Genomic DNA, 25,075 nt, shown 5'->3' on the forward strand with positions numbered 1-25,075 from the left:
GTATTGCCATTCAGTGTGTCCCGGTACCCTCATTGTGATAGACACACATGAATGTTCAATGGCTTGCTTATCATTGAGTCTAGCCAGTCTCCAGAGTTGGCTTATGACCAGCAAATTAAAATGGTACATCAGAATTTTGACAAAACGTGGACAACCATATGTACGATAAATGATTTAAGATCAGATCATTTGTTACCCAGGAGCTTTCTTTATTTTTTAACAATTCTTTTATTGCGCAAATGTATCATTACAAACATAGTAAGTTTTCTGATATTGCTGAATTGCATTTTTACAATAAAACAAAAACTTTACAATCATAACCAGAGTGGTGTCATCATTGCATTCAAGCTATCTTTAAAGGAGAACTAAACCCTAAAAATGAATATGGCTAAAAATGTCATATTTTATATACTGAACTTATTGCACCAGCCTAAAGTTTCAGCTTGTCAATAGCAGCAATGGTCCAGGACTTCAAACTTGTCACAGGGGGTGACCATCTTGGAAAGTGTCTGATGCTAGTTGCACTGGTTTCTGTGCTGCCATGTAGTAATTATCTGTATTAATTACTATTCAGCCTTATATTGTGACACTTATAATCTATGTGTACTGTATGTTTTGAGTAGGTCCCTAAGCTCAGTAAGTGACAGCAGCACAGAGCATGTGCAGTAAATCAGCAGAAAAGAAGATGGGGAGCTACTGGGGCATCTTTGGAGACACAGATCTTTACCGCGAAAGGGCTGTGGTTGCCTTGAACTGGTACAGAAGCACAAAACATCATGTAAACATTTCTAGCTACTTCTTAAGTTGAACTTTCCTTGTCCTTTAAAGGGCAGTACAGGTTAATTCCGTATTCTATATATTTAGTTGCATATCACATTTTATTCCCCCTTTTGACTCTCGACTGTTTGGCCTTGTGAGGTGTTAGCTTGGTGGCACACCATGGAGGAAGTTAGTCAATTTCAGCCTACATCTGGGTCTTCATCTGTCCATGGTGCCCAGCCTCTTTTCATATATGACAATTTATATAGTGGGAGTGACTTTTAAATTAGTTGTTCCCAACCCTGTGTGGTTGGCCCGCCTCTAGATTTCCATTTCAGTGCCATCACTTTCTTAGCATACATGCACAGAATAGATAGTAGTGTCCTCCGGACTCTTTTTGGAGATATTTCCTCCATTTGATTTAATAGTAGTACCTTGGGGTCCATCGGTAGTGGAATGTCCATTCTTATTGGATCATTTCTGTTACCTCCTTCCCAAATGTCTGGATAAACGGCATTGGCATTCCCAAACCATATGTATTAAATTTGCTGGGAAATGTTAACATCTACAGCACTCATCCCTTATATTTGGATTCATTCTATGTAGCATGTCAGGAGTGAGGTACACCCTGTGCAGATAATTCAGCTGAGTCATTCTGTCTTTACTACAGATTACCCCTTCAAAGACTGATTCTAGAATGTCCTCACAGTCCTCTGGGGTGAACCCAGGTATATCCCGCTGCCACCTACTTAACAGTTTATTTAAGGAGACGCCCTCCACCTCTACACTTCTTGGGGGTGTCTATTGGGCCTCTTGAATTGGGTTTCCACATCATGTCACATATCTGAAGAGCATTGAGTTGGGAAGGGAAAATTTGTGTTTAAGATCCTGAAATGTCATTAAATTCCATTCTACCATAACATCTGACAGATATTTAATTTCATAGTGTGCCCACACCTGTGGGTCTGGAATGGTGCGGAGGTGTTGTAGTCTGGGGTTGCACCACATTGGGGAAAATCCACAGCAGTGCAGCTGTGTTTTGGGGTAGAATTGTAGAATGGTGTGCCACGCTCTGCTGTTCCAGTCATTAGGGGAAAAACGTTTGTTATGTGTGAAGTTCCTCTATACAGTATGTTCTTTAGACCCTCCAGTGATCCTACAGGTTGTGCTTCCAAGAGTGTTGCCGCGTTTGTGTGTGATGGAGTAGCCCAGTTTCTTGCGACTACCAGTGACACCAGTAGAGATTGGGTGCCGCCAGTCCTCCCTGGGTAGTAGGGAGTTGTAAGGTACTAATGGCTAGTCTGGGGGGGCATTCCAAAACAGTGTGAACATGAGACTTTTAAGTTTAGTAAAAATCGATTTTTGGTATCCCTACTGGGGATTGTTTAAATACATATTTAGTTTTGGAAGGATTATCATCTTAAATACGTTAATTCTACCAAGTAGGGTGAGGGGGAGATGTGCCCACACCTCTCTTTTTTCCATTGGGTGGGAGGGGGTCAATGGGGAAAATCACTGAATTAGACCAATTGATCTTGAGCCCAGAGTACCTTGTGTGTGTTGATTATAGTCAATGCCCTAGAGAGTGCCCAGTGCTGATTGGATAGGTAGAGGTGAGTATCATCTGCATACATAGAGATGACTTCGCTTCATGTACCTACTCTTAGTCCATCTACCTCCTGTGAACGTTTTATACGAAAGGCCATAGGCTTCATGGCAATTGCAAACAGAAAGGAGCACCCTTGAAACTTTTGTGTTAGTTCTGATCCTGGCCACTGGTATGTGATACAGCACCTGTACCCAGTTAATGTACTCTGGGGGCATACCCACCCATCTCATTGTGGCCCATAACTTGCTCCACTCCACTGAATCGAAGGCTTTCACATTATCCAGTGTCGCTACCACCCTCTCCCCTATATTATCATGCGATACTCAGATGTTAGTAAATAGCCTTCTAATACTGATGCCTGTTGTACGGCCAGGCATAAAGGCTGTTTGGTCAGGGTAAATCACTGTGGCCACATGTGGTGCCAGCCAGGTCGCCAGCAGTTTCGCCAATATTTTGGCATCCGCATTAACAAGCAATATTTGTCTGTATGAGGCACATTCCAGGGGGTCCTTGCCTGCTTTTGGGATCAGTATAATGAGCGTTTCCCTCATGGACTCAGGTAAGGGTTTCCCCTCCCTGACTCCATTGTACAGGGTTACCAATTTTTTTTATATGTTGCTTGTACCACTCTATAGGTAGACCATGTATACCTGGGGTTTTTCCCCTGGGAAGGCTGCTATAGCTGCCTCTACCCCGTCTTGTGTAATGACTGCTGCTAATTCTGCGATTTCTTGTGCATCAATTTCTGGTATTTCGGTGTCACTTAAGTATTATTTTACCTCATCAGGGGGAATTTTCAGCTTGGAACTGTATAGGTCCGAGTAGTAGCTTGTGAACCTTTCATTTATACCCTCTGGAGTGGAGTCGATGTCCCCTCTGAGTAGTTTTACGGCTGGGATCGCCATAGAGATATTGATTTCTCTAGATAATAGGGCCAGCAATTTTCCATTTTTGTTGCCATACTCAACAATATTCGCTCTTTGGTAAAGCATGTGTTTTTCGTAAGCTCAACCTGAGCTAGAAGGAGTTCCCTTTGCCTGTTCTGCCATGTTTGGCGAGTTTGTTTCGATGGCCGTGCTAAATATGCTTTTTCAGCCTCCTGTGCTTTTTGGGTTTTGTGTACTAAGTCCCCTTGGTAGCTATCTGTTAAGGCCTTGATGTTACTAATGAATTCCCGTCTGGTGAAGTCTTTAAAAGCATCCCATGTTTATTGTGGGGTCACTTCCTCCTTGTTTGTTGCTAAGTAGGTTTTTATGCTATTCTGAATGGTTTTATACCACTGTTCATGTTTTGCCCAATAAAGGCTTAAATTCCAGATCCGATCAGCTGGTGTATGTGAGGTTGACAGGGTAAGGGAATGATCGGAGATACCTCGGGTGAGTATTTCAACTTTATGAACCCATTTATTTACTTCTGTGCAGCCCAATGCCAGGTCAATTCTGGGCATGTTGTTGTAACCTGGTGAGTAACACATGAATTGTCTCACTGCAAACTCACCATAGGTCTACCAGTTGGAATGTGGTCATCCACTTGTTTAAGACTGTAGATGAGGTTCTGGGGGGTGCAGCTTGTATATATCTGCATTAACCATCACATTAAAGTCTCCCATAAAAAGTAGGGGTTCTACTGGTAGGGTTAGTAATTGTTTGTCAAACCATTTAGTAAGGGTTCATTTAGCGGGGGTGGTGCATAAACATTTATCAGAGAAAATTTCTTGCCTTGAAAAGTTCCTTGTATAAGGACATATCTCCCAAGCCTGTCCGACATAATTGAGTCTGTGACAAAGGAACACGTTATGCATATAAGGATGGAGACACCCCTAGAATAGCTGGAGTATCAAGAATGGTACATTGCACCTATCCAAGGCTTTTTCATAGCTAGTATTTTCCCACCCACCAAGTGGGTCTCTTGTAGCAGTATCATCTGAGTCCTATTTCTACATATGAAGTCGAACACTAGTTGCCTTTTCAGGGTGTCCCCCAGGCCCTTCACATTCCAAGATAGTATCTTAACTTTAGCCATAGTGTTTACCTATAAAATTCCTTACTGTTGTGGGTAACCTGGTGGAATGCCTGCTATGCCGGATGTTGAATGTGACACCAAAAAAAATGAACTTGTTACAAATGACCCTTCCCCAACTCCCTCCCCACCCACTTCGTAAACATAATTAGAGTGAGTTTTACTGCCTAAGGGTAGGGGCACACTGGGCGATTCGGGGAGATTTAGTTGCCGTGCGACTAATCGCCTTGTCTTTGTGGCGACAAATCTCCCCGAATGCCTTCCCTCTGTCTTGCGTCGGCTAAAATGAAAAATCACCTGCAATAAAGCACACGCGTCGCTTCATTTTCCAAAGTCGCCCGAAGTTGCCTCACAAGGAAACTACGGGCGACTTCGGAATACGAAGCACATCGTGTGCTTTAGTGCAGACGATCTTTCATTTTAGCCGGCGCAAGACAGAGGGAATGCGTTCTGAGAGATTGGTCGCCGCAAAATGAGGCAATTAGTCGCCAGACGACAATCTCCCCGAATCGCTCAGTGTGCCCCTACCCTTAACGTAAGAACAAGCCTTGACTGTGTTGTGGGGTTAGTGTCCGCACAGAGTTCAGTCTAGGGGTACCCGCCGCAGTCTTTATGCTCCGTTGCCCTCGAGACATTTATACTAGTGACGTGTCCTGCCAGTCAGTATACAGTAGTTTGTTACCTGTCCAGTGAGCAGTCTCTTGTAGAACATGTGCTTGAGATGCATCTTTATCCTGGTCAGATCATTATCCTGGTCAGGCCAGTGCATTCTATTTGTGTGGGGACGCCAGGATGCCTTGTGTCGTGTCACCTCTTTCAACTGTGTGGAGTATGTCCTCATTCTTACACATCTGTGGAGAAATCCGGATAAATTGAGATCCTTTTATCCTCATATTGGAGCTCTCCTGCTTTCCTGGCTACTGCCAGTGGCGCATCTCTATCTCTGTAGTTTAGTAGCCAGCACTCTTAGGGGTCATGGAGGTGCTCCTGGTGGGGGCACTCTGTCGGCTCTCTCTACTGTAAAAGCGGTAGAGAAGGTTGGTTGGCCAAAGGTGCACATAAGCCAATGTTTAACAATTTTTTTTTGTCACAGCCCCTTCTGCCCTTTCAGGTAGCTCCAGGATCCTGATATTATTCAGTCTGAGTCTATTTTACAGGTTGTCTACTTTCCAGCAGAGCTAGTTGTTTTTCTGTAGCGGTTAGGTAGCCTGGAATAGGGGCAGTGGCATCCTCTAGGTCACTTATCCTCCTCTCAGCTTCCCCTGTCCTCTCCCTCAGCTTTTGCGTGTTGTGTTTTAAGATGGCAAAATCTGTTTTTGGTTTGTCTATTTTGTCCATTAGCACCATGTGGTTTGTTGTAATATTGCTGAGGACTTCATTAAGTGTTGGGCATGGGTGTATGCGTAGGTGAGCTTGGTGGGGTGTGGGATGAAGCCCTGTCTGGTTTGCTATCCCATTGGTTATTCGTCCCTTGTGACTCCCTGGGCTCACCTTTGTTTTTGCACTGAGGCAGGGTGTCTCTTGCGAACTGCACCAGTTGCTTTGCTGCAGTATCTCCACAAGGAGGCTTCCGTGGCCATGCTGGCTGTGTTTGCATTGACGCCATTTTGATTCGGCATGGTGCGCTTCGGTTTTGTGTCCAGGTCTGTGCTTCTGCGGTGGCCTCTCCGCACCATCGGATCTGAGGGCTGTAGTCTTGAGGTGCCCACCGTTTGAGGACTTGCTTAATATTGGCCGGATAAATTCAGGGTTTTTTTGCGCTCCTATTCGGAGCTCACGCAACTCACATCCTATATGTTCCCCATGCAGGCCATGCCCCTACCCAGGAGCCTTCTAGTATGTGGAAATCTTTTCTGGCCAAGACTCTGAAGTAATGAAAGCTATGGCACATAAGTGAAATGACAACTGCTTCTACTTAAAACTCCAAGAATTTGTGTCAATCACTGCAAACAACAAAAGCAACCCACAACACCAGCACATTTTGAACACCAAATAACAGGCCAGAAGAATACTTCCTATTCAGTAACCGTGATGAAAACATCACATGTGTCAAATCCCTTTTGTTTCTGAATGTCACACTCACTCTGTTTAGATAGAGGTAAAGTACTACAGAAATTGCAGTTTTATATCATTATATCCAGGACAGCTATCATAGTAACTGCCTAGATTTAGAAATTAAATGATTATGCTAAACAAACTCTTGATAAGCAGGAAGTAGTTCTACATAATATTATGAGGCTCTACAATGTCTATTAGACTTCCTATAGATTTTTTTTTATCTTTTTTTCAGATAAGAGTATATAGCGTGTATTGATTTTATTCTGTTTCTATTGATTAACTAAGGCTGCTGTCTTAGTGAATAATGTAATGTGAAAAAAATGGTTAACTGATAAAATTACATACTTGATACATGCAAAGTTCCTATTTTTGTAGTGGAGATATTTGTATACTTTTTTTAGTATGGATTTACCTGGTAGGCTCTAATCAAAGATTGCACAGCCAGATGCTCTTCCACTATCTTCTCTGCTTTGGCTGGTGCCGTGGCCAAACCTTGGCTAGAAAGGGAAGGCAATTTACTCTCTATATCAGCCAAAGAAGGTACACCTTGTATTTCACACTGAGGGGTTCCATTATCAGCACTTCGGAAAAATGCATCCCAGGACTGCAAATGAAACAGGAATATATGTGTAATAATAATGTAAATGTCATGACACCAGAACATTCATAGATTGTTCACTAGAAAACAGTAATTTACTTTCTAAAATAGTTATTAAAAAAGTTATTAAAATTTTTAAGTTCATTTACATGTAAAGGGGGCAAAACTTGCATTTGAACACATATATTTAACAGGAAAATGCTACTACAGGTATAACATTCACAAATAAAAAAAATACAAATATTTTAAGGATTACACATAAAACATATCTAATTTGATGTTATATTATGGTGAAATGCACAACTGAGTTATCACCTAAAGTAAGAGGCACAATCAAACTTTTTCTTACACTTTTTATATTTTATATCACGCTTCTGATCCCATAAATACTAGCAGGTCTTTTATAATTTTTGGTTGTCCCTATGTACTTTTTATGGTTGTAGGCACAGTCAGACCCATAGACTGAATCTATGTTCCTTTAATCCATACACATGCAAGCTTTTACACATTAGTGATGTTATGTTATTGTAAAATGTCAAGCAGAATCCTGAGTTCTATTTCTGAATATCTGATGTGCTTGGTGCTTATGCATAATACATGTATTATGCATGTAATAATATTATACGCATGTTATATATAATTTAAGTAATATATTATGTCCAATACCACACCCCAAAAAATGGTTAAAAAAGCTTATTTTGGAAGCTTTATCTATATAGGTTTATTATACTCTGACTGCTTATCTAATATCTTCCTAATTCAGTTGTTTTTTATCAGAAAAAAAAGCCCCTCTAAATAAAGTAGACTTGACACTGAGCTACTCTTTTACAGGTAACCCAACTGTATGCACACCATTCAGAACACTATGCGTGCTTGCTAAAGAGAATCTTCTAAGCTGACAACACTATGACAAATTGAGGCTCCATCTACTGAACTGTCACTGGTAGGAAGGGTAACATAATTTGTTTAAAGACTGATGTGTTTCAAAATATTGATTTGTTGCACTGACTGAATACTTCATCCATAAATGCCACTGGAAAAGTAATAATGTTTTAGTTATTTTCTCCAACTCCCAGGAGTCAGAACTGTACCATTCAAAATACTGTATATCTTGCCAGCAGCTGGAAAAGTACTTAGTTACACTAATCTGCAGTAGTTTTAAGGGGACAATTTTTTTGTCTTCTGTATTAATTAAAGAAAATCTAATAAATGCATAAAGAACTGAACAGTCTTTACATTAATTATCTGTCCTTGGACACTAAAGGGTAAGAGACAAAAGTGAAATAAATGTATTTTACATAGACACAGGAGTAGATATCATAGATTATAAAACAATGCTGCAAGTCCTTGCTGAAAATGTAGATTTCTGCTGATTCTACTGTATACAAGGTGCACTCCATACTAATACATTTTGTAGATGATGCCAACAGTGACTTTTCTCCAGAAAAAGCAACATGGTAGAAGTGTTGCAGTGGCTGGAAGAGGGATCTGCTAACTTTCATATAGGAGACATAATGGGGCAGATTTATCAAGGGTCGAAGTGAATTCGAGGGAATTTTACTTCGACCGCAGAATACCCAAATTCGATGAAAAAAGTTTGAATTCGATATTCGAATTCAAAGTATTTAAATTTGATGGTCGAATTTCGAAGTATTTTTTACTTCGAAATTCGACCCTTGATAAATCTGCCCCAAAGTGTTGGTAGGTGTGTAGGCAAGCATCTATGTCCTGTAACAAAGAGAGGGCACCGAGATTTGCTTGCTCTACCAATAAGCAGAATGTCTGGCAAGCAATTAATAAATGATCCAACAAATGTATAATAGAGACAATTTTCTGATTCTACCAAGGTATGGGGCCTAGAAGGCACTGGAGGCTGTTAGGCACCACTGCTCTAATGTGATCATGCAGTTGCTAGGGCTTTCAGTATGGTGTGTATTGGCAGCAGTGCCTCCTGTCTTTTAGCAATGCTAGATATTATAACTCCTTTGTGTAAAAGGGAATTATTGGGTGTAATTTCTCTTAACACTTATTGTGTAATTCTTATTTTGTGTTTTGCATTTATTGCCATAGATCCTCCACTTCCAAAATTCCTCCATAAAATATAACAGTTCACAATACAAATCTAAGCGTTTTTTCCCATGACCATTAACCCTGTTCATTCCGCACGCTGCTTGGGTGTCATCTTCTACCAGTCTCTCTCCTTCTCTAATCATATTAATAATACTATCGACAAAATCTATAATTTCTTTCTTCGCAATAAAACCAAGATACACCCCTTTCTTTCACAAACAGCAGCCAAAACACTAATTCATGCCCTTTCCTATCCCATTTAAACTATTGCAATCTCTAACTAACCAGTCTTGCTGACTCCCATCGCTCTCCCCTCCAATCTTAAACTCTGCTACTAAGATCCTCCTGCTCTTTCCTAAGAGGGAACCAGTCTAACCCCTAAAATCATTAGCATGGCTGCCTGTTAAGCAAAGGAAAGAATATAAAATCCTTCTGCTAATATTCAAAGCCATTCACTCCTCTGCTCCTCGCTACATTTCTTCACTTGTTTAACTGTACGTTCCTGGCCGTATGTTCCTCTCAGAACTTCTTTTCACACCATCCACAGCCACCTCTGGTCTCAAACCTTTCTATCTTGCTGCTTCTTACCTCTGGAATTCCATCTCTGAATTCTGCAATAACGACTACTCTTTCAATCTCATCGGAAAAAAAACTAAGAGTCTACCTTTTGGAGCACTAGAACATTAGTCTTATCCTGGCGCCTATAGTACATTGCCTTTACATTGGGCTCTTTTTCCCCTCCAATTTGTGCCTGAATGTTAGCCACCCATCCACTTAGACTGTAAGCTCTGTGGGGCAGGGACCTCCATCCTACTTTGTCTCTTTCCACATAGCTCTGTGTCCTTATATGAGCTCTGTATACTGTGTATATTTATTTATTGTCTGACTTGTCCTCCCTGTGTGTACTTTTATACATTGTATGCATTGTACTGCACTGTGGCTCTTTAACAGTGCTTTACAAGTAAACTTATACATACATTTATTCATGGTGATATTCACTTTTTGAAAGATAGGCAGCTGCTATAACACACTTTAGATTTGTTGAGTCAGGACATCATTAAAGAAATCCTGGAAACAGGGCTAATTGAAAAAAGTGAGACTACTGGAATGTCAATTATTGTGACCTGTATATGATAAAAATAAATACCGTATATACTCGAGTATAAGCCGAGTTTTTCAGCATCCAAAATGTGCTGAAAAAGTCTACCTCTGCTTATACTCGAGTCAGTGGGCAGTAGCTGAGATTGCAGTCACTTTTATTCATTCCTATACCAACAGTTCGCTTGGGGAGAGACTGCAATATCACACAGCGCCCTCTGTTGGTTATATGAAAGAATAACAGTGCGCCCTCTGTTGGTTATATGAAAGAATAACAGTGACTGCAATATCACACAGCGCCCTCTGTTGGTTATATGAAGGATTAACAGTGATGGCAATATCACACAGCGCCCTCTGTTGGTTATACAAAAAATTAACAGTGATGGCAATATCACACATGGTAGTGGGACAGTGGGACAATGCACACAGTAATCCGTTTGGCAATTCTCTGTCACCATCAACTTTGCAAAGAAGTCTGGTTGATCGCTGGGGGGGTCGCTTTGGCAGAATGTGCGCTGCTGGGAGACAGGGCTGTAGTGTCTAGGCTTATACTCGAGTCAATAAGTTTTCCCAGTTTTCGTAGGTAAAATTAGTTACCTCGGCTTATACTCGGGTCGGCTTATACTCGAGTATATACAGTATCTTATCTACAGAACACAACCAAAAAGAAACAAAATGGAAGAAGCACTTTATTAGTAATCCTTTTAATAAAAATATGAATTGAAGATAACTTTTTACAAAATCCTTTCCAAAAGTGCATAAAATAATCACTGTTTGCTTTTGAATGTTAACCCATAAGGTAGATAATACTTTATCAATAAAAGGTTTAATGGTGTTCCTGAAAATAAAATAAACAAATGATTAACACATGTTACAGATAAAAGTCAGATGTAATCAGAAGTTAGTGTGGTTTTGGGTGAATAAACCATAACTTCTGCCAATGGATCAGCTATTCAAATTGACCATCTCACATTAACCCTTTAAGTGCCACAGATCGTAGAATCTACAATCTGTGGATCAAAGGACCAAAGTGCCATAGATCGTAGATTCTACGTTCTGCAGCACTTCCGGGTTTGAGAGCGGAGGAGCGCTGTTAGAGCCGCTCGCTCCGTTCCTACACGATCCCCTGCCCCTAGGCAACGAGCAGGGGATCAAGTGGCCCCTGGGGCGCGATCGCCCAGGGGCCCCAAAGCAGTAGCAGGCACGTGTTACTTACGTGTCCTGCTGCTGCAGCCTGCACTGCGCCGCCCAGCTCCGCCCCCACAGCACAGGAACAGGCAGATCGTCGCAGAGCTCTTCCTGGGGCCCCTCCACATCGTGTGCAACACTCTTCAGCGACTTTTTCAGGTTAGTGCAACAACACTCACTGTACACACGTGCACACGCACACATAACATGTAATTCACCAATTGTACACGTGCACACGCACATACATGGCTTTGTGGCTTTTTTTTTTTTTTTCTTATCGCATCGTCTCTTTTTTGTCTGAAAAAAATGTTTTATTGCCATTACAAATAGCGTATTCGCTAACCGTACTGTGCAATACCTTTTGTATGTTATTTCGGTGATTATACTGCAATTTTGGGAATTTTGGTGCATTTTTAGCCATTTTATTGCATTTTCAGCTCTGCATATGTTGTGTTCACTTGTTTCTGTCCATATAACCTATTTGGCCCAGCTAATATTTTCAAACTGTGCTTCTGACGGCCGATTACACTAGTCTGGGGAAAAAAAAATGTTGATTGTTGTGGTTTTATTGGATTTATTTGCGTTTCACACTTTTCTGTCTTATTTTGCTTTGCCTTGTAAATTTTATCTACTATATATCCATTTGAGCGTCTCCGTGCGCCACATAGTTTGGTATATCTGTGCATATTGGGTATCAAAGTGTTCAGTAGACCCCTGTCGTTCATATTTAGGATGTTTTATGCTGATATGTTACGAAATGTGGGGCATATAATTGGGTAAAATTCAAGCTTTGTGACGATTTTCAGAAATTTGATAAAAACCGTTATGTTCAGCATTGCTTTGCAGTTTGCAGTAGAAACACATATTTACCCATATTGGATTCGTCAGAATGTGTACTTTCTGAAAATATATGGTTTACTATGGTCTCTGTACTGTTAGGGGGGTCTTATGTCGCATAATACACATACCAGATGCTTATATTGCAGCAGCCAGCGCGTCAGCAGTGAAAATGTATTTACACTATTGTCATTTGGGGGTTTCTGTGCGCCACATAGTTTGGTATATCTATGCATATTGGGCATCAAAGTGTTCAGTAGACCCCTGTCGTTCATATTTAGGATGTTTTATGCTGATACGTTACGAAATGTGGGGCATATAATTGGTAAAATTCAAGATTTGTGACGATTTTCAGAAATTTGATAAAAACTGTTATGTTCAGCATTGCTTTGCTGTTTTCCAGTTTGCAGTAGAAACACATATTTACCCATATTGGATTCCTCAGAATGTGTACTTTCTGAAAATATATGGTTTTCTAGGGTCTCTGTACCGTTAGGGGGTCTTATGTCACATAATACACATACCTGGGTGCTTATATTGCAGCAGCCAGCACGTCAGTTGTGAAAATTTGGTACGTCAGTCGTAAATTAATGGTACATTCTCTACTTGGAGTAAAGTTCTTAATGGGATCCCTCAGAGCTCGGTATTGGGTCCACTTTCATTTAACTTGTTCATTAATGACTATGGGGAGGGTATTGTACGTAATGTATCAGTGTTTGCAGATGACACAAAACTATCCAACTATACATCCAGGATGCGGCATCCTTGCACCAGGATCTTGACAAACGGCGCTGTTTACATTCCCGGCGGTCACAGTGAAGATCCAAGATGGCGGCGCCCATGCTGAACACATGGCTGCAGCGTCGCTGCATGATGATGAAATCACTGGTGCCGGGATCTCGTCATAAAAGGGCGCCCAAAACGTTGTGACGGCGCCCAAGAATAGGATTTGCTGCTATTAATCCTGGGTTCCTGTTTGTGTTTCCTGATTCCTTATTCCACCCTGATTCCAGCCTGTTTCCAGCTCCCAGCCTGAATCCTGCTCCCAGTCTGTTTCTAGCTCCTACCTTGGTTCTGACCCCCTGCCTGAACTCTTGATATTTGCATCTGATCTGCCTGCCCTCGTTAACTCCTGCCTGTGACCACTACTACTGATTCTGCTTAACCCTTTGGATACCGCGACCTTGCTCCCACTAGAGGGCTTCCTCCTTGATCCTGACTACCTCCCTGGAGGGAGCTCCCGGCTCCCTGACATTATTCTTGGGCCATGGATCCTACTGAGGAAGCTACGCCTGATGTCGGACGAGCGCTCTGCGGACTGGCATCCCGCATGGAGGATTATGAAGCCCAGCAGTACTGCATAGGGCAGGCACTCGATACCCTTCTCTCTCGTATGCCTCCAGCGCCCCCTGCTTCCCAAGCTGCTGTAAACCCTCCCATGGCGGCCGTCTCGTCTACCACAGGTTCCTCGTCTGGTGAGCCTCGCATTCCGCCTCCTCCTCGCTTTAGTGGGGACCCACAAGCTTGCAGAGGTTTCGCTACACAGTGCCAGATCCAGTTCGAGTTTCAACCCTCGCACTTCCCCAATGAACGTTCCAAGGTGGGCTATGTGATGTCTCGTTTGGTGGGCAAACCGCTTGAGTGGGCAACATCTCTTTGGGAGAAGAATTCTCCAGTGACTTTTGATGGCAAGGCTTTTCTTCAAGCATTTCGTACTGTGTTTGATGCCCCGGGTCGGGTCACAAACGCCCCTTCTCGTCTTCTGCAACTCCGGCAGGGAAACCGCAGTGTCAGTGACTATGCTATTGACTTTAGAACTTTAATGGCTGATACTTCCTGGAATGACGATGCCTATAAGGCTGTATTCTTTCAAGGTCTGTCTATTCGAATTAAAGATGATCTTGTCTCCAGGGAGTTCCCTGACCTGCTGGAAGATCTGATTGCTCTGTCCATTAAGGTGGACACTCGTCTCAGAGAGCATCAAGTGGAGAAGGAGCGCAGTAAAAGATTTCAACCCTTGTTGGCACCTCGCTTCCAAAGACCGATGTTACCTTCTACCCCCCAGCAGCCTTCTGTTATTCCTCCGGAGGAACCTATGCAAGTCGGAAGAGTTCGTCTCTCTGAACAGGAGAAACTCCGGAGACGTACGGCTGGACTTTGTCTCTATTGTGGTGGTCAGTACCACTTTGCCAACTCTTGTCCTGTGAAGCCTCAGAATTCTCCTCTTCAAGCTAACCCTGGAAAGACTCGTGTGAGGGGTGTTATTCCTGTAAAGCCTCAGAGTTCCCCTCTTCAAGGTGACCCTGGAAAGTCTCATGTGGGGGATGTTGCTCCCAAATCTCAAGAGAACTCTCACAGGTTTCTTCTACCTTTACAGATCCGTCTGGCCACTAAGACCATAGTTGGCTCAGCATTCATTGACTCTGGTGCTGCCGGAAATTTCATGGACACTCTCTTTGCTAAGTATATGAATGTTCCCCTGTTTCCATTGACTCCTCCTCTTCGAGTAACCGCCATTGATGACCGACCCCTTGAATCCGAGTTTATCTCTATGACGACTGGGGAATTGCCTGTGCAGGTTGGGACTTTACACAAAGAAAAGTTATCGTTCCTGATTATTTCCTGTCCTTCTGTTCCAGTCGTCTTGGGGCTTCCCTGGTTACGCCTGCATAACCCTATCATTGATTGGTCCTCGGGGCAGGTTTCCCGTTGGAGTCCATACTGCCAACAGCACTGCCTTCCTGCTGAACCCATCCAGAGGGTGAATATATTTCTACGTCAGATTTGAAGACGCTTCCATCCTTCTATAAGGAATTCTCCGATGTCTTCTGTAAAAAGTCTGCAGAATTTCTCCCTCCTCATCGTCACTACGATTGTCCTGTCGATCTTCTGCCTGGAACCATGCCCCCTAGAGGTCGCACTTATCCTCTCTCTCCAGCAGAGACCGCTGCCATGAAGGAATATATCCAAGAAAATCTCCAGCGGGGGTTTATTCGCCCTTCTACTTCTCCTGCAGGGGCTGGATTCTTCTTCGTGGAGAAGAAGGATGGAGGCCTACGTCCTTGTATTGACTAACGGGGTCTTAATAAAATCACCGTTAAGAACCGGTATCCCTTGCCTCTGATCGCATAACTTTTTGACCAACTGAAGGGGGCTAAAATCTTCTCTAAGTTGGATCTCCGTGGGGCGTATAACCTTATCCGCATCCGGGAAGGTGACGAATGGAAGACAGCATTCAACACTCGTGATGGGCACTATGAGTACCTCGTAATGCCCTTTGGTCTCTGCAATGCCCCCGCTGTCTTTCAAGAATTTGTGAACGACATTTTCCGGGATCTCTTGGGAAAGTTTGTGGTCGTGTACCTAGATGACATCCTGATTTTCTCCAAGGACCTTGCAAGCCATCGCTCCCAGGTGAAGGAAGTACTCTCTTGTTTGAGGAAGAACTCTCTCTTTGCCAAACTGTAGAAATGTGTGTTTGAAGTGTCCAAGATTCCTTTTCTGGGCTATATCATCTCCCCAGAGGGTTTTGAGATGGATCCTGTGAAAGTGTCTGCAATCCAAGAGTGGCCCCTACCGCTGAGCACTAAGGCAATCCAGAGATTCATTGGTTTTGCCAATTACTACCGGCAATTCATTAAGGGATTCTCTTCTCGTATTGCTCCTATCCTGGCCCTCATCCGAAAAGGGGGTAAACCCAGCTCATGGCCCCCGCCTGCTATAGAAGCTTTTCAATCCTTGAAGGATGCCTTCACTTCTGCCTCGGTTCTCCGCCATCCTGATCCGGAGTTACCTTTCTTCATCGAGGTGGATGCTTCTGAAGTTGGAGCTGGAGCTATCCTGTCCCAAAGACATCCCTCTGATGGAAAGCTGCACCCATGTGCGTATTTCTCTAAGAAGTTCTCTCCTGCAGAACAAAATTATGATGTAGGAAATCGAGAACGCCTGGCTGTTAAGCTTGCCTTAGAAGAGTGGCGTCACCTCCTTGAAGGTTCCTTGATCCCAGTCACGATCTACACAGATCATAAGAATCTTGAGTTCATTCAATCTCTCAAGAGGCTGAATCCCAGACAAGCAAGGTGGGCTCTCTTCTTCTCTCGATTTAACTTTGTCTTGACTTTTCGCCCTGGCTCCAAGAATCGGAAAGCCGATGCTCTGTCTCGAAGTTTCACTCCGGTGGATCGTACTCCTGAAAGACAAGAGCCTATTATTCATCCTGTCAAGATCATCGCTTCTTTGTACCCTCAATTTGCTGATCAAATTCTGGCTGGTCAATCTTCTGCCCCTCCTGATACTCCCATTGGAATGGCATTCGTACCTCCTGAACTTCGTCTGCCTATCCTGCAACAGACTCATAGCTCCTAGCAAGAGGGACATCCTGGTCCTGCTAAGACTCTAGAACTTTTACGGCGTCTAGTCTGGTGGCCGACTATTCGTAAAGATGTCAAAGACTTTGTTGCTGCTTGTACTGTTTGTGCCACTTCCAAGTCTAGCCATTCTCGCCCTAGCGGGTTACTACAGCCATTGCCTGTCCCCTCTCGTCCTTGGACGCATTTGGCAATGGACTTCATAGTCGAACTTCCTCCCTCCAGTGGGAACACCGTGATCTGGGTCGTCATAACTTCTCCAAGTCAGACTTGGTTGCAGCCCAAATGGCAGACATGTGGGCTGCATGGTCATCTGCAGCCGGGACGTCAGACAACACAAAGTCCTGTGGGAAGGCTTGAGGATGTTGACCATACACCGACATGAATGGAGACCTTCCAGTGGAAGTGTGATGATTGGTCTGATCTCCTCCCGTGGGCAGAATTCGCTCATAACAATGCCTGCCACACTTCCACTGGAAGGTCTCCATTCATGTCGGTGTATGGTCAACATCCTCAAGCCTTCCCACAGGACTTTGTGTTGTCTGACGTCCCGGCTGCAGATGACCATGCAGCCCACATGTCTGCCATTTGGGCTGCAACCAAGTCTAACTTGGAGAAGAGCGCTCTGGTTCACAAAACGTTTGCAGATCGAAGACGTAGACCCTCTCCTCCCTACAAGGTTGGTGATAAAGTTTGGTTGTCTTCCAGGAACATTCGGTTGAAGGTGCCATCTCCTAAATTGGGTCCGAAGTTTGTGGGTCCATTCTCCATCTCAGAGGTGATCAATCCTGTGGCTGTCAGACTTCAGCTTCCCCCTGAGATGCGAATCCCCAACGTGTTTCATGTCTCCTTGGTGAAACCCGCTACCTCCAACCGCTTTTCTGTTGACCAGTCTCCCCCTCCTACTATCTCTGTGGATGGTCAACAAGAATATGAGGTGGAAAAGATCCTTGACTCCAGAATCAACAGGGGCTCTCTTCAGTACCTCATCAAGTGGAAGGGCTTTGGGGCTTTGGCCCTAAAGAATGCTCCTGGGAAGGACACTCTGACGTTCATGCTCCTCGTCTTGTGAGGGATTTCCACGCTAAGTTTCCCCAAAAGCCTTGTCCTGGTGGTCCAGAGGCCCCGTGTGGGGGGGGGGGGTACTGTCAGGACTGCCAGAAGTACCCGACGGCGCTGTTTACATTCCCGGCGGTCACAGTGAAGATCCAAGATGGCGGCGCCCATGCTGAACACATGGCTGCAGCGTCGCTGCATGATGATGTAATCACTGGTGCCGGGATCTCGTTAAAAAAAGGGCGCCCAAAACGTTGTGACGGCGCCCAAGAATAGGATTTGCTGCCATTAATCCTGGGTTCCTGTTTGTGTTTCCTGATTCCTTATTCCAGCCTGTTTCCAGCTCCCAGCCTGAATCCTGCTCCCAGTCTGTTTCTATCTCCTACCTTGGTTCTGACCCCCTGCCTGAACTCTTGATATTTGCATCTGATCTGCCTGCCCTCGTTAACTCCTGCCTGTGACCACTACTACTGATTCTGCTTAACCCTTCGGATACCGCGACCTTGCTCCCACTAGAGGGCTTCCTCCTTGATCCTGACTACCTCCCTGGAGGGAGCTCCTGGCTCCCTGACACTATGTCACTATGACTGAAACACCAGAGACAGGGACATTATACTTTAAACTTTTGGAATTTTGGAAAAAATAAAAAATAGAAAGGAAAAATCTATTTCTGGTGAACTATCTCAAACCAACTGAACTAAAAAAAAGTGTTGAAAGGCAAACAACCCCTTTAAAGCAGGTACATTTTTTAAAGAAAAATAATATGAGTCAATTCCTAGAAATCACTGTCACAACCACTTCTTTTTAAATGATATGCTGAATAGATGTGGTGGAATTGTATTAGCTATGTAGGGTAGAGAACTGCATACATATTCAGCTGATGGGTGCATTTAAACAGTAATAAGTTAGTCTGAATTCTGGCTGAGCAAACCTCCAAATGTAGCACCTTTATTCAGACAAATCATTTCTCTTAAATGAGTTAATGGTTGAGTAATTGAGAATTTTGCTGCCAGGCTTGACTACATTTTTTTAAGAAGCTTTCTGTAGAATCATATGGATACAAAGCACACATAAATGCCCACAGAGCAAAACAAAATTGAGCTCAGAAGAGTCCCTTGGAATCTCAGTTTCTGAATAACAAGAGGGCACTATACCATGAGAATATTTACTTGATATAAAATACCTACCAGGATCAGAGCTTGTCTTTGATTCATTGTCATTCATTTGACAGTGCAACAGTTATACTTATACGGAGTATTTTGCATTGCATGTCTGAACTACTAAAAATCATTGTTGGCAATTTCCCTATGTGCCAGAAAATTTATTCTTATAGTTTTTGTCCCACAGACAAAAATTTAATAGACCTGTTAGTAGCATTAGAGAGACTGACCTTGAGTTTCGACTGATATTCATTGAGAATTAAAGGATTATGGGAGCTCCTAATCATACATAAGTATAAATGAAAGCAGAAATAATGCAATTTAGAAGTCTAAGAAGAAATTACACAGAAAGCCATCTGCCATAAACTCCACTTTAAAGGAGAAGGAAAGTCTAAAATCAACTTAAGCTCTAAGTGTTGACCATGAAAAGCATATCCCTTTACAACCAAGCATTCCCTCATTAGTTTTTTCATTAACCTTTGTGCTGCAATCGTTTTTTTAAAAAGTTGAAACATGTATATAACAGCATACCCATGCTGCAGTCCAGAAATCAGGCTCAATAGGGCACACGCATGCGCAATAGTTCCCAGCAGTGCCCTGCGCATGTGCACGATGATCTTGTAGGTTCCCTGTCAAGCAATGACGTTGCGACAACGTGATGCAGCCATTCGTCTTTGCTGACCTCTCTGCCCCGCCTCACTAAATCAAGCTCCAATCGCGCTCCTGCTTCCTCATAGCTTGGAAACAAAGGGAAGCTTTGAAGCTCCTGCGCTCGCTCTGGTTTTAATTTACAGTTTGTCAGCGAGCGAGCGCAGGAGCTGGGGAGCAGAGCTAAACGATATATCAAGCAAGCCACCATTCGGGTCTGTCTGACTGAGGTCTGTAGTAATGCAGATTAATAAAAGAAAATACGCATGCCTTTATTTTAAATAGATACTTTGTCCTGTTTTTTTTTTTTCTTTCAACATCATCATCTGCCTAACCGGAAGTGATGCACCTAATTGAAAATGGCGGCACCGAACTTTAAACAGCAGGGAAACTTCAAGACACCTGTGCACAAAAGCAGTTATGACATGAACATTTTTAATGTGGCGTTTGAGGAGGGGGCCTGATGCCAGACCTAATGAACTAGGTTTTATTTTTTTTGTTTCCTTCTCCTTTAAGCAAATAATTCTAATTTTTAAAAATGATTTCCTCTCTGTAATAATAAAACAGTACCTTTTACTTTATCCCAACTAAGATATAATACTTATTGGAGGCAAAACAATCCTATTTGTTTTAATTAATGTTTCAAAGATTTTTTAGTAGGCTGATGGTATGGAGAGAAAAATTAGAGTTACCTGGAAAAACTCTGGAAAACTCCAGGTCCTGAGCCCTCTGCCTAACAGGTCCCTACCTGAAATTATTAAAATATTATAAGAAGACCTGTAATAATCTGGATTTGTATAATTCAATAAAAGCATTACTAATTACTTGCTAATTTATTAATCAGGTTTAACGAATGCTTCTGATTATACTAGTCAGTATTGGCAGACATAAACTACACATCTGAACTAATGAATAATTCCGAACTGAAGCGTCAACCCGAATGTTAGCATTGATGATTTTTATGCAATTGACTACTAATGCTGTTCTGTGAATTATCATGTGGATATCGAGACAATGGACACTGAAACAGTAAACTGCACTTTCCAGGTTGTACTCAGTCCCCTGCTTTCATAAGCTGCAGTATCACAGCAAGCTGATGTGTACAGAGTCTTGACTATTTCACCTGTTCTCAGAACAATGAACATGTGACAATATATATATATGAACAATAGACAGATAACAAAATACATTTTAATCCCGAACATCTACAGCACGTACCGATGGAGAAACGGACAAAAGTGCCCATGCTGCCTCCCATTTAATTCAAGGCCAAGGGCAGACAAAGCATTGGCCCGCTGCATTGGCCTGTGTATATTTTTTGTCTGTACTTGCTGTGTTTGGTCATGAGTAATTTCAAACGCTTCTCAGCCAGCTAAAATACTCTGATGTACTATAGATGTGTTGTGCCAGTGTCAATTGTCTCCCAATGTATATTGTGCTTGAAGTTCAAGTACCCACTCAATCTATTTGCTTGATGTGCCATTGACTCGGGGTTCTATTTCCACTGCCTCTTTCTGTGTGATGTGCTTTTGTTACCAGTATCCATTGTCCTCAGTATGTGCCAGTATGCAATATACTTAGGTTTCCAGAGCCAGACCCAAAGTCAAAGTAATGTCATCTCAGCAGTATACAAATACATAGTGAGAGACCCAGCACAGCAACCTAAATATTATGGCAAATGCCAGAGGGACTGTTGGAAACTGCCAAATCTGCAAGGTTTACCTGAGAATCAGTATACCTAAAATACAAATACCAATTTTAAATCTCGGTCACCACTGTATAACGTGCACGGTGCAGGATCAACTTTCACGTAATTACAGCTGACAACAATGTGTGCATCTGGGTACAGCAACTAAAAGTACTGAAGAATATATACATATAGATTAGGGTCATTTGTAAAGTCACCACTATGAGAATAGCAACTGCTTTCAGTCTAATTTGCTAATTTGTGAATATATTTCAGTTATGTGATCAACATAATAGCACTGCTGGCTTTCAAAAAAAGTATTGTTCTTCAATCATGTGCCATCTTAGTTAATGAAATGTTGTCCAACTGGTGACCCAGGAGCAGCATCTGTCCCAATATCCAATATCTTGCGGCTGGTGTCTCCATAACAATAGGCAAGGAAAAATCAGTTTTCCAGTATTTTATTCCCCTGAGAAACTACATTTGCAAATTGGGAGCATCAGGAGCTGTCAATTCAAATTTTATTCCCAATGTGATTGAAAAACTTAGATCAGTTTATCTCACATTTTCTGGCATGACACAGCTCCTCTGAAATAGGGCTGCACAGGAAGGGGAGAAGTGTGACATCACAGATGCATCGGTGCTTATTTGCCTGTCACCCAGTCTGCCATAGCCTTAAAGTCTGAAGAGGCTGGTGAACAGTTACTAAAATTGCATGAATTATATGATAAGATAGAATGGGTGAATCAGTGCAACAAATCTGCTGCAGCTTTCTACAATATATGGGCTTGTTTGAGTGGCAATGGTGACTGGTAATGGAAATACTTGCCCAAAAGAGGACAAAGACACTTATAGCTAATTGCCATTATTGGTAACTTCTTTGATTCACTGTATGATCCCCTAAAAATCAATAAATTTGCAGTGGATATGCCTGACATTTGTTTGAGTACAGGGTTATTTATAGCAGACAGACGGCTGTAACTAGAGATCATAATTACTGTGGCAATCACCCAACATAATCATAGCGACTATGTTTTAATGATTGTTGTGTGTGTGTCCTGAGTTTCTGTGCTCAAGATGATGTGTGTGTATAGGGAAGATACAGAGGAGGTTATTTATCAAGATCCGAAGTATTTCTAAGTTCGAAATCTGAGCAACTTTTATTTTCTGTATGGACCTTATTTTTGAAGAAAAAAGGCAGCAAAAATACTTCAGAGCTTTCCTCGAAAACTAAATTGTTCAGAGTTTTGCGCAAAAACTACAATTTTTTCTGAGTTTTCTGAGTTTTTTTCACAGAAACCACAAACTCATCGGCTATCATATGGACATCAGCGCAGACACTGGGACCTTCCCCATTGACTTATACAGGACTTCGAGAGCTTTTAGATGCCGGGGTTTCAGATTCGGAGTTTCTAGACCATCGGACTTTAATAAATCTCGAAAAATTTGTAGATTTTTTTTTTAGTCCAAAAACTACGAATTATTCAAGGTTCGGATATTTGGACCTTGATAATTAACCCCCAGAATCTATACTGGTTGGTAGTTGAAGAAAATACTGAATTGATCTTATTCACTACATTAAAAACACCTGGACCATAACAAAGTAAATCCAATTAAATTTGTGTGCAAAATACATTACATCCCTAGATAAAGATTTTGTACATTCTAGTGAAGACTTACATTCACATTTTGTGGAAAGTGGCTATGAACCATCAAATTTGCCACAAATTAGGGCAAATGTAGCAACTGTGAAGGGAAGAACTTTTGCACTGCAATAAAAAATTAAAAGAAAGCACAAATCGAATCCTGTTAATTTCTAAATAAGTACAATAAAGAGATTGAAAAAGTGGTTAAGAAATATTGGCCAATTCTGCAAGGCGATAGCACTTTTGGTAGACTATTTACAGAACCCATTTTGTTTAGTTATAAGAAAGGGAAAAGTATTAGGGATTTGTTATGTCCAGCTTTATCTTTAAAGAAAAACAAAAGGAGTTTTTTTGGGATTCCAAAAAAGGAACATTGCCATATTTAAATTGTATTTGTTGTCCTTCAATTATAAAAGGTGATTGGATCAATCACCAGACACAAGGCACTAGGGTTAACCACAGTGATTATTCTACATGCGACTCTAAAGGAGTCATTTATATGCTTAATTGCCCCTGTGGGTTAGTATATGTAGAGCAAACAGGAAGGAATATCAAACCTAAAATAAAGGAGCCTAAGAGTGAAATAAGGAATTTCAAACAGGGTACTTAGACACCACAGTCAACACACACATGGGCAATTAAAAAGGGTGGTGTTGGAGGTGGTTGAAACATTGACAAGAGGAGGTGATTTTAAACAAAATATACTAAAGAGAGAGGCAAACTGGATCATGAAATTCAATTCTCTATCCTCAGCAGGTTTAAATGAAACATGGAGTGCGAAATGCTTTTTATGAGCTGTAGTAATCCTATTTTTTCCTCCTATTTTCCCTTCTTTCTAGACTCCTTTGATTTTGTGTTAAATAAAGTCATTTGCATCATTAAAATGTATATGCCCCTTCCTATCTCTTTGTTGACCCAAATTTGTCCCTTTGTACTGAAAATGTTAGTGTTGCCTGTGTATATACCACTCTTACTTACAGTCTAAGATATGATGTTTTAAAATCCTCTGGATGTCTATTATGTCTTCAGAAAGAAAACGTTTCTGTTCATGTTAAAGAAAAATATTTGCGGTCTATTTACCTTATGGACGCTTTTTGGATTCTCCAGCCATGCGTAATACATTTCTTCCACATAACTGGAATTGGTTCCACTTAAGAAAGGTTCTTTGGCTCCTGATGAATACACATAACATCTTGGGGGCAATGTCCTGAGGATGGAGTTGTGTTTCACAAGCAAACCAGTACAGTATGGTTTTAATTTAGCAGCAACTGACCTGAGGTGACTCATATTTATTCATTAAGATGGTAATCTCTGTAAAGTAAGAAGAACATCATGGTGAAGCATAATATGCTTGGTTCAGTGTGAGTTTTTTGTGGTTCTCTGTGTTTTTGGTTGTCATATCAGTTTAACACAAAATATTAACAAAACAAGAATAACTATACTACAGCAGTTTATTTTCACTACTTCTTCACACTCCTTTGCAAAGAGCAAAACGGAATCCATTTCCAAGTGCTATTCACAAATGTACAATACAAACTCCTCTATACTTGCATCTTACACTAAATGCTGGTTGTAAATGCTTTGATGCATAAGGTCAAGGTCGAAACAAAAGGAGAATGGATGCAAAGATATCCTGGTTTTAAAACCTGTCTAGTGGTCTCCTTACATGCCTTAATGCACCTAATTTCTGTCTCCATAATCAGAAAAGACCAATCTGCATTCATGCCACCACAGCCTGAACACAACTTGTGCATAATTTACTAATGCAGATGCAAATTTGAGAGAAATAATTGTCGCAGTCAGTTGTCCTGAGCTTTAAAGTCTTATGCATGCATGCCAGAAATTTTACAGGATCTGGGTTTGGCTCAATCACAAATCAGATCCTGGATTTGGTGCATTACTCACTCTAAATAAATAGCAAACCATTTAAATCTGAAGAGCCTTGAGGCAGTTTTTGGATATATTTTCTTCATCCCATTGAGAAGTCCATCCCATTACATCAAAAACCAGAGAACAGGACAAGGGTTGCCTCCTTTCCCATCTCTGTGATGTTACAGAAGTGGGGCCATGGCGTGGCAACTAGCGATTTGCTGATAGCAGCATTAATCTCAGAGAGTCCTGCCCCGTTTTCCTAATTTGGAAAACCAGGCAGACAGTTTTGACCCAGCCAACCCTTCAAAAAAAACGGTTGTCAAAACCGGACAGGTAGCAACCCTAACCAGGACCCAAATTCCGTAAGGGTTATTATGTAAAACTACTGTTACCAATATTGCAT

At 42.0% G+C, this 25,075-nt stretch overlaps 1 protein-coding gene across 1 annotated transcript in view; it reads right to left on the reverse strand.

Annotated features, from left to right (window-relative positions):
* Positions 1-25,075, reverse strand: part of ogdhl.L (oxoglutarate dehydrogenase like L homeolog) — a 154,175-nt gene that overhangs the window by 119,798 nt on the left and 9,302 nt on the right. Inside the window, 2 exon segments of the mRNA NM_001094077.1 lie at positions 6,858-7,049; positions 23,881-24,111. Coding sequence (NP_001087546.1) covers positions 6,858-7,049; positions 23,881-24,087 — 399 coding nt within the window. The 5' untranslated portion in view covers positions 24,088-24,111.

Source organism: Xenopus laevis, chromosome 7L, assembly GCF_017654675.1.
Source record: "Xenopus laevis strain J_2021 chromosome 7L, Xenopus_laevis_v10.1, whole genome shotgun sequence".
In the NCBI taxonomy this organism is placed as follows: Eukaryota; Metazoa; Chordata; class Amphibia; order Anura; family Pipidae; genus Xenopus; species Xenopus laevis.